Source organism: Sapajus apella, unplaced genomic scaffold (genome assembly GCF_009761245.1).
Source record: "Sapajus apella isolate SASKATOON/1434 unplaced genomic scaffold, GSC_monkey_1.0 scaffold205, whole genome shotgun sequence".
Lineage (NCBI taxonomy): Eukaryota > Metazoa > Chordata > Mammalia > Primates > Cebidae > Sapajus > Sapajus apella.
Window position 1 is genome coordinate 859,132 of NW_022437145.1, and position 9,834 is coordinate 868,965.

General features: G+C 52.6%; 2 protein-coding genes and 1 non-coding gene across 3 annotated transcripts in view; 1 reads left to right on the forward strand and 2 right to left on the reverse strand.

The window, feature by feature from the left end:
• POLDIP3 (DNA polymerase delta interacting protein 3) overlaps positions 1–3,950 on the reverse strand; it is a 30,572-nt gene extending 26,622 nt beyond the window's left edge. Inside the window, exon 1 of the mRNA XM_032270178.1 lies at positions 3,782–3,950. Coding sequence (XP_032126069.1) covers positions 3,782–3,840 — 59 coding nt within the window. The 5' untranslated portion in view covers positions 3,841–3,950. The remainder of the gene's footprint in view (positions 1–3,781) is intronic.
• Positions 3,951–4,244: 294 nt separating this feature from the next.
• LOC116544101 lies at positions 4,245–4,394 on the forward strand. The gene has a single exon (XR_004265816.1). It is a non-coding gene; the product is annotated as a U12 minor spliceosomal RNA (small nuclear RNA).
• A 3,420-nt stretch (positions 4,395–7,814) lies between these two features.
• Positions 7,815–9,341, reverse strand: LOC116544096 (translation initiation factor IF-2-like). Its single transcript, XM_032270206.1, has 2 exons — positions 9,222–9,341; positions 7,815–9,004 (listed from the first exon to the last, which is right to left on the reverse strand). Exons 1-2 carry the CDS (start codon positions 9,339–9,341, stop codon positions 7,958–7,960), a joined length of 1,167 nt encoding a protein of 388 aa, XP_032126097.1. The 3' UTR covers positions 7,815–7,957.
• Between the last annotated feature and the right edge of the window lie 493 nt (positions 9,342–9,834).

Genomic DNA, 9,834 nt, shown 5'->3' on the forward strand with positions numbered 1-9,834 from the left:
AGCTACTTGGGAGGCTGAGGCAGGAGAATTATTTGAACCTGGAGGCGGAGGTTGCAGTGAATGGAGATGGCGCCATTGTACATCAGACTGGAAAATGGAGTGAAATTCTACCTCAAAAAAACAATAAAGAAATAAACTGGCTGGGCGTGGTGGTTCATGCCTGTAATCCCAACACTTTGGAAGGCCAAGGCAGGTGGATCATGAGGTCAGGAGATCGAGACCATCCTGGCCAACATGGTGAAACCCCATCTTTACTAAAACACAAAAAATTTGCTGGGCATGGTGGCGTGCACCTGTAGTCCCAGCTACTCGGGAGGCTGAGGCAGAAGAATCACCTTAACCCAGAAGGGAGAGGTTGCAGTGAGCTGAGATTGCGCCACCGTACTCCATCCTGGGCGACAGAGCATCCGTCTCAAAGGAATAAAGTAAAATAAAATAAACTTACTGCAGGTAATGACATCTGTTCACTGAATTTGTCAGGCCCTTCACATTATCTTAACAGGGACCAGTGGATCTAACTTTTCTCTTTGTTGGCTGTGCAAGTGAAATAAAAAAGGAGTTTCTAGAACACAGCATGCACTCCAGGTCTTCCACGCTGGTCTCTCTGCCTGCACTCTTTGCCCCAATCCAATCCCCACGCAATAGCAAAGCAATACTCTCATGCTAAAACCTGGATCATGTTGCTCCTTGATTTTAAAAAGCCTTCAATAATGACAATAGCGAAAGCTAACACTACTCAGCACTTAGTGCCCTTGTCAGGAATTTTTCCATGCACTTTAGGTATGTGAATTCACTAAGTCCTGACAATAACCTAATAAAGCAAGTATTACCTATGTTTTATAGATAAGAGGCAAGGAATGGTTAAGTAACTTGCAGGTCATGTGGAAAGTGGGAGAAGCAGGGCTTAGGACCTTGATAATCTGACTCTAAAGCCCCAGTGGTTTCCTGTTGTGCTCTAAGGGTATTTTGTGCTTCTATTCCTTTAAGGGAAAGTCCAAGATTATTACCAACCTTTGCTGAACACTTGCTACATAGCACAAACTTTAAACATACCTTCTGGCTGGGCACAGTGGCTGCTGCCTGTAAACCCAGCACTTTGGGAGGCCGCGGCAGGCAGATCACTTGAGGTCAGGAGTTCGAGACCAGCCTGGCCAACACGGTGAAACCCCCTCTCTACTAAAAATACAAAAATTAGCTGGGCGTGGTGGCCAGTGCCTGTGATCCCAGCTACTTGGAAGGCTGAGGCAAGAAAATCTCTTGAATCTGGGAGATGGAAGTTGCAAGTGAGCCAAGATCACGCCACTGCACTCCAGCCTGGGCAACACAGTGAGGCTCCGTCTCAAAACAAAACAAAACAAAAAAAACAAACAAAAAAAAACCTTCTTACATTTAATTCCCTCAACCAGGAACCACTATCACAAGTGAGGAAACTGCCTAAAGTCCCCTCACCAGGTAAACCCAACAGTGAGTGGTACGTGCCAGGTGGATCCAGCTGCAAGGCCCCTGTTCCTGTGGATCTACCCTACTCCATTCCTGCAGCCCCACCTACTGCCCAACACAAAACTCTGCACACACTAAAGCCAAAAACATACAGGTCAAACAGGCTACAGTACAGTCCGCCAGCAGTCAGAAACTGGGGGAGTGACCTGAGAGAGAGAAGAACCTGGTGTGGCTCATTCCATTGTTTCCAAAGGAACTTACCAAACCTGGATGAATTTATTTATTTTTTCTTTTCTTTTTTTTTTTTTTTTTGAGACGGAGTTTCGCTCTTGTTACCCAGGCTGGAGTGCAATGGCACGATCTCGGCTCACCGCAACTTCCACCTCCTGGGTTCAGGCAATTATCCTGCCTCAGCCTCCCGAGTAACTGGGACTACAGGCAAGCACCACCATGCCCAGCTGAATTTTTTTTGTATTTTTAGTAGAGACGGGGTTTCACCACGTTGACCAGGATGGTCTCGATCTCTTGACCTCGTGATCCACCCGCCTCGGCCTCCCAAAGTGCTGGGATTACAGGCTTGAGCCACCGCGCCCGGCCTTCTTTTTTTTTTTAAAGACGGGGTTTCACCATGTTGGTCAGGCTGGTCTTGAACTCCCGACCTCAGGTGATCTGCCCACCTCGGCCTCCAAAGTGTTTGGATTACAGGCGTAAGCCACCACGCCCGGCCACCTGGATGAATTTAGAAGTGGCCAGAGGAAGCAGCGCCAATTTCACATCAGTCACTAGATGGAGAGCTGAGAGGCTGTCAGTCAGTAGTTGAGGAAACAAATACCAATACATGCCAATTATGAACCAGAAGCCAGGTAAGTGCTGGCTGCGAATTATGAGGTGGTGGCAGCAGTTGTAGTTGACAGGAGTGTCCAGGGTGGGGAAGGAGGTGAAGGATACATTTCAGATATCAAGAGAAAAATCTAGCCACAGGCATACGGGTGGTATTAACAAACATCTATTGAATGGCCAGACGCTGTGGCTCACGCCTATAATTCCAGCACTTTGAGAGGCCGTGGGTGGATCACCTGAGGTCAGGATTTCGAGACCAGCCTGACCATCATAGTGAAACCCCTGTCTCTACTAAAAATACAAAAATTAGCTGGGCGCGATGGCGCACACCTGTAGTCCCAGCTACTTGGGAGGCTGAGGCAGGAGAATCGCTGGAACCCGTGAGGCAGAGGTTGCAGTGAGCCGAGATCGCACCACTGCACTCCAGCCTGGGCGAGAGCGAGACTCCGTCTCAAAAAACAAAATAAAATAAAAATAAACATCTGCTAAGAGGACGAATGTTTGAGAAAATAGTATCTAACATATTGCCAGCTTGGCTGTTTACAAAGACATTTAAACTTACGTAATGTGTGCTGGGAAACTACTGGGCAAGTTCTCACTTCTTCAAACAGTTCAGCAAACAAAGGCAAGACTAATAACATTTAAGGGTCTCGAGGAAGTTTCGGAGACATGAACGCAAATCACCTACGTGGCTCCTCACGTAGCTCTAGCACTTTCTCCCCGCTAAGGAAATGGCCAATCTCCAGCCCAGCCCACCTGTTTTTCAAGCCCTCGAACGAGGCCAACTCAGCCAGCAATTAAAAAGCACTCAGCCCCGCCGCTCAGTTCTCCGTGGCTTCGGGCAAGTCGCCCTACCTCTCCCAGCCTCGTTTCCCATCAGTAAAAGGGGGTAACGCGAATAGCTAGCAGGCAACAGGACAGTAAAAGATTAAATAATCCATCGTGTATATGAAAGGGCTTAGAAAACTTAAAACGAGGCACAAAGAGAGGCGAGTGTTAACAGAGGCCGCGTGGAGTCAGGAAACCGGCGCAGGATTTGGGTTTGCGCCTCAGCTGCTGCAGTCGGAGCAAGTCACTTCCCTGCAGCTAAACTTCGGTTGTCTCAACTCTACGATGGGTGGAGACCAGGCAGTGCCGAGATCACCGAGCGGGGACCAAATGCCAGTCCAGACAAGCGAGGGGGCTGCGCCGCCGAGACCCCCGGTCCCCGAAACGCGAGAGCCCCAGGGGGCAGCCCCTCAGCCCCACGAGCCTGGCATCCGACCCCGCCGCGGCCTGGTCGGCCTACCCAGCCGGCTGGAGGGACTGCGCCTCGGCCAGTGGGCGGGCGGCCGGTCGGGGCCGCGGTGGCGACGGCGGCGGCCCGGCCAATGAGGAGCGCGGCTGCGACTGGGGGCGGGCGCACCCGGTTCTCCGCGTCGCGTCCGGGCCGCTCCCTCCCCCGCTTCGAGCTCCACTAGGTCGCGGACCCTAAACCCCAAAGGAAGAAAAGGCCTCTCACCGTCCTTTCGCCGCCGCCCCGCGCTTCCTGATGAGTTCGTCCAAGGAGATGTCCGCCATCTTGCGCCGCCAAACGAGCTGAAAGCAGCGGAGACGCCCCCAGCCCGCAAGCCCGCCCCTTCGGCCGCTACGGAGCGACGAACTACTTCCGGCGTCCGCCGACCAACTCTCGCGACAGCCTGCACAAAGCAGGCAAGAACCGGAAGGGGCGGGGACTCTCCCCCCTTCCCCCGTGGGCCTTCGCGGTGCTGGCTGCTTATCTGCATACAGAGAATCGGCACATTATGAATTACTTATTCTCTTTGACGAAAATAATTAAATGAAAAGCGACAAAATAAATTCATTAACAAGTAAGATAAACGTCAAAGGAACCGGATCATGCGCTCAACAATCAACTACGATACTCATCTTAAGCCTAATGAGAGCACAGATCATTACTTCGTGAATGAGCGCCCCGTTTCCTTATGCCTTAAACTTATGAGTAAGGAAAATAACGATTCGGGGTGACGCCCGAATCCTCACTGCTAATGTGAGACGAATTTTTGAGCGGGTAAAGGTCGCCCCTGAGGTGACCCGCCTACTTTGCGGGATGCCTGGGAGTCGCGATCTGCCCGACCCCATTACTCCGAAAAAGTAGACTGTGGAGCGTCGTGCTGTGGGCGGGTACCTTGCTGTGGTTCTGTTTTTCCGTCGTCGGGTGGCATCTGTTCCTAGGCAGCTTCTTTCCTGCCAGGGGACGATCTGCGATTCTCCACCGCTGTTCCCCATTCGCCAACTGCGCGTTGGCCGCTCTGAAGTTACTCATGATATTGACATTGTGACCCAGAAGCGGGCAATTTCCATATATGCAGTTTTACCCAGTTCCCTGAAACTTCCCCGTATAACCACTTCCCTGTGCTTGTTTCTCAAGCCTCGCACAGCAGCTCAGTTTGTTGCCAGCTAAAACTGACTCTTTCTCAGACTGAAAGCTGTTCAGGCTTCATGTTAGCTTCTTGAGCCGGACAGACTCCATCTTAGCCTCTTCATTTTAGTTATTTTCCCACCATTAAGTACGTAACTGTAATACGTAGCTGGGCCAGGCTGACACTGGGCACCTCCAGGAATGCATTTGCTGATAAGAGGCCGAGTTAAGTGGTACCAGCAGAGCCTGGGAATGCAGGTGCTGTCGAGTGCCCAGAGCCCCCATTATCTATTAGTTGTATGTCTTTCATGACAGCTTTACCCCTTGCACCTGGCACTGTTTTATTTCTCATGTACTAGTTTATCTTTTAACGTTTGGCTTACTCTGCTTTTGCGAAAAATTTGCTTCAGCTAAGTTGCCCCTCTCCTTTAAAATTAGGGTATAAAAGACCACCTAACTTTTTTTAGGGGCCGAGAGAGAATTTTGGGCGTTAGCCACCTCTTGGTCACCGGCATAATAAAGGACTCATAATTCAATCTCACTGTGGCGCATTCCTTGACTCGCTTGGGTACAACATGTTCACTTTGGGACTTTATAATGCAGTGCTCCTGAGGGTGAGAGCTGGAAGACTGCCCGGCTCAAGTCCCAGTGGCGGCATGACTTTCACGAGCTAAGCGCTTCATCTCTCTGTGCCTCTGTCTTCCTAATCTGTAAAATGGAGCAAATAACATGCAGGGCATTGGGAGAATTAAAGAGACTCTCCCAACTCTAAAAAGAGTTAAAGAGAGTCATTTACGTGTTAAATACAGGGAATGGCTTTTACATTGATACAACCCCAGCCTCCAGCATGTGTCAGGCCTGAGGTAGGTGTTCGGCACATATTAATACAATCACTAAAAATACACTCCGTGCCCTTAGAACAGGTTGGAGAGGGGGGAGAAAGAAGGAAGGAAGAGAGAGAGAGGAAGAAAGGAAGGAAGGGAGGGGAAAAAAGAAAAAGAGGAAGGAAGGAAGGAAGGAAACGGGGGAAAATAGAAAGGAAAGAAAGAGTAAGGAAGGAAGGAAATGGGAAGAAAGGAAAGGAAGGAAGGAAACAGGGAAAAAAAGAAAGAAAAGAAAGGAAAGAAACTGGGGGGAAGAAAGAAAGGAAAAGAAGGAAGGAAGGAAACTGGGGGGGAGGGGGGAAGAAAGGAAGGAAGGAAACCGGGAGAACGAATGAAAGAAAGAAAAGACAGAAACTGGGTAAGAGGGATCCTCCTGCCTCAGCCTCTGGAGTAGCTAGGACTACAGGCCTGCACCACCACGTTGGGCTCCTTCCCCGACCTCTTTTCCTCACCCATAAAACGGGAATATTCACCCTTTCCTCCCTTCTAGGGATGCCAGGAGGAACGCGCCAGACGAGGGAGGAGGAGGGGCTGGCCAGTGGGATCAGCTGGGCACTGTAGGGCAGATGCGGAGGAAAAAATTTTTTTTTTGAGACGGAGTCTTGCTCTGCCGCCCAAGATGAAATGCAATGGTGTGATCTCAGCTCACTGCAACAATGCCTCCCGGGTTCAAGCGAGTCTCCTGCCTCAGCCTCCCGAGTAGCTGGGATTACAGGCTTGTGCCACGATGCCCCGCTAATTTTTGTATTTTTGGTTAGACACGGGTTTCTCCATGTTGGCCAGCATGGTCTCCAACTCCTGACTTACGGTGATCTGCCTGCCAGGGCTCCCAAAGTGCTGGAATAACACGTGTGAGCCACTGCGCCCCGAGGACTTTTTAAAAAGGCCCTCACAATTGAGTCATAAACAAGTTTTCTAAGTCTGGGATGGCCACGTCCCCGGGGCATTTCGGAGCTTTGTTTGGAGGTTTGGTCCCAAAGACAGGGATGGGGGGGCAAGTGGAGGGGTAAGCGGGTGGGGTCCTGGCCCTCCCAACGTCCTGGGGCATTCCCGGAGTGGAGAAGCCCCTTGCAGACTCTACTGCAGACTGGCAGGCCCAGTGGGAACAAACGGAACTTCCACCAGAGCAGCGCTCCGCAGCAGAAGGAATTCGGGTCCCGCTCGCTGGTTGTGCCGCCGACCCAGACGGCCGAGCCCGGCAGCGATTCCCAGGATCCCGCGCCCGCTCCACGTGTGTCCCGGGACCCGCTCAGCGTTTGCCTGCATGGTTTCACTGGAGTCCTCCCTCCCTTGTTTTTTTTTTTTTTTGGAGGCAGAGTCCCGATCTTGTTACTCAGGCTGGAGTGTAAGTGGTGTAATCTCGGCTCACTGCAACCACCGTCTCTCAGGTTCAAGTGATTGCCCTGCCTCAGCCCCACTAGTAGCTGGGATTACAGGCACGGGCCACCATGCCTGGCTAATTTTTGTATTTTTGGTAAAGGCGGGGTTTCGCTAAGTTGGCCAGTGTGGTCTCGAACTTCTGACCTCAGGTGATCTACCCACCTGCCTTGCAAGGTGCTGGGATTACACGCATGAGCCACCGCTGTGTTGATGTTTTACATTCTTCCCATAGGTAGGTGATACTGCCTATGAATTCAGGAGTGTATAAAACCTGTTACAACGGTTATTTTGAAAGTGTTGGCCACGCGCGGTGGCTAGGGCCTGTGATCTCAGCACTATGGGAGGCTGAGGCGGGTGTATTACCTGAGGTCAGGAGTTTGAGAGCAGCCTGGCCAACATGGTGATACCCCATCTCTATGAAAAGTACAAAAAAAAAAAAAAAAAAAAAACCAAAAAAACAAAAAAATTGGATGTGGTGGCGCAGGCTTATAATCCTAGCTATTCCAGAGACTGAGGCAAGAGAATCGCTTGAACCTGGGAGGCGGAGGTTGCAGTGAGTGGAGATTGCATCACTGCACTCCAGCCTGGATGACAGAGCAAGACTGTCTCTTAAAAAACAAAAATTTAGCTGGCTGTGGTGGTGCGTGCCCATAATCCCAGCTACTCAGGAGGCTGAGGCAGGAGAATCACTTGAACCTGGGAGGCAGAGGTTGCAGTGAGCTGAGATCACACCACTGCACTCCAGCCTGGGTGACAGAGGGAGACTCTGTCTCAAAAAGAAAAAGAAAAAAGAAATGCTGGGTCTTCCCAGCCCTTTCCTGTCCCCCCACCCCTTGTGATGCAGGTCACAGACCCTTGAGGAGCTACAGAAGGGTTAATATTAGCAAAGTTTACTTCATTTTTTTTCTGCTCATAAATGACTCTGGAAAAGCTGATACACAAGAAACTAACACAAACTGTAGTCTAAAGGCAATGTCGAGGTCACCAACGTCCCTCAGACGAGAGGCACTGCTCAGAATCCCCCTGTGCTGGGGGTGAGGGCAGGAGGGGACGGTGTAGGACACAGGAATAAACACAAGTGGTTATGGGAGTCCTGCTGCCGGGGATGGTGGCCCCAGCCCAGGACCCCGAAACAACCAGGCGGTGCAGTGGGCTGCCCAGCCCACAGCTCGGGGCTCCCAAGGCTGCCTCTGTGTTTGGATGGGTTGGAAGGAAATGCCGAGGGTCCGTGGCCAGCACCCTCTTCCCACTCTAGCCAGAGGTGAGCCAAGCTCCTGGTTGGCCAGAGCCCGGGGTGGGGAGCAGCGCCCCCAAGGGGGCTTTCTGGTGTCGCTGTCTCATGCAGTGTCAGGTGCTGAGGCCTGGGCCCGGCCCTGAGGCGGGAGTGGTGGCGACAGGTGAGGCTGGGGGGGGGCCCTGGCACCTGCAGCTGTGGACTGCCCATCCGCATCTGCTGACATCCTGACTGTGGACCAAGGCCGGGAAGGGTGGGCCGAGGGGGCTGCTGGCAGCCCTCGGCCTTGTAGTGTGTGTGTGGGGTGGACGAGGGGTCACGAGGACAGGGATGGGGCGGGGCGTCTCTGGTAAGAACCAGTAAGTGCCGGCAGGACCCACCCTGAAGGCTCAGCCGTGGCCCACCTGGGACGGAGCCCTGCTCCCAAAGGGGCCCCAGGAGGCCTGCTGAGCCGGATGATGCACCAGGGCACGGGCAGGCCAGGCTGAACCCAGAGCCCCAGTGTGCGATGTGGGGAAGTGACAGGGTGAGCGTGGACGGGGCGTGGGGCGCTGGGCAGGTGGCCGTGTGACTGTGCCTGGTCCTCAGAAGGCGAAGCAGCGCTCCTTGGGGTGGCCCACATGGTCCAGGTTGGGCAGGCAGGTATACTGGATCATGGGTGGGGGGCCACACATCAGCATCAGCGGCTCCTCCTCCGGGGGCGGAAGGTGGTCCGGGATCATCTCCTCGTTCATGAAGCCCTGGCTGTAGTCCCAGGCTGTGGGGTGAGAGACCAGGTGAGCTGACGTGTGGCTGTGTCGCCACCAACCTGCTGACCGAGCAGCCCTAGGCTGTGAATTCCCCAGACATTGAAAAAATGAGAGGCAAGGCTGGGCGTGGTGGCTCACGCCTGTAATCCAAGCACTTTGGAGGCCAAGGCAGGCAGATCACCTGAGGCTGGGAGTTCAAGACCAGCCTGACCAACATGATGAAACCCCGTCTTAAAAAAAAAAAAAGAAAGAAAGAAAGAAAAAAGGAGAGGCTGATCCTAGCAAACGCTCACCAGGACCCCCTGCCCCCAACCCTGACTCAAGCCTGTGGCCTCAGGCCCTGCAGCCTGAAACCAGGATGCCAGCCCGTCCCAGTTTCCCTCACTGGACTTTACAACGCCTTTTGCTTCCATTTGGCCTCCCATGTGGCCCTTGGAACAACCAAGTGAGTGGACAGGGCGAGGGTTATGAATCCCATTTTATGGATGTGGTGACTGAGGCCCGGAAGACCCAGGGTTGAGTTGCTCAAGGTCATACAACAAGGCAGGGACAAGGGCCGGGCGCGGTGACACATGCCTATAATCCTAGCACTTTGGGAGGCCGAGGTGGGTGGATCGCGAGGTCAAGAGAGCGAGACCATCTGGTCAACATGGTGAAACCCCGTCTCTACTAAAAATACAAAAATTAGCTGGGCATGGTGGCGCGTGCCTGTAGTCCCAGCTACTCGGGAGGCTGAGGCAGGAGAATTGCCTGAACCCAGGAGGCGGAGGTTGCGGTGAGCCGAGATCGCGCCATTGCACTCCAGCCTGGGTAACAAGAGCGACACTCCGTCTCAAAAAAAAAAAAAAAAAAAAAGAAAGAAGAAAAAAAAAACAAGGCAGAGACATGACCGAGATCTAGAGGTCC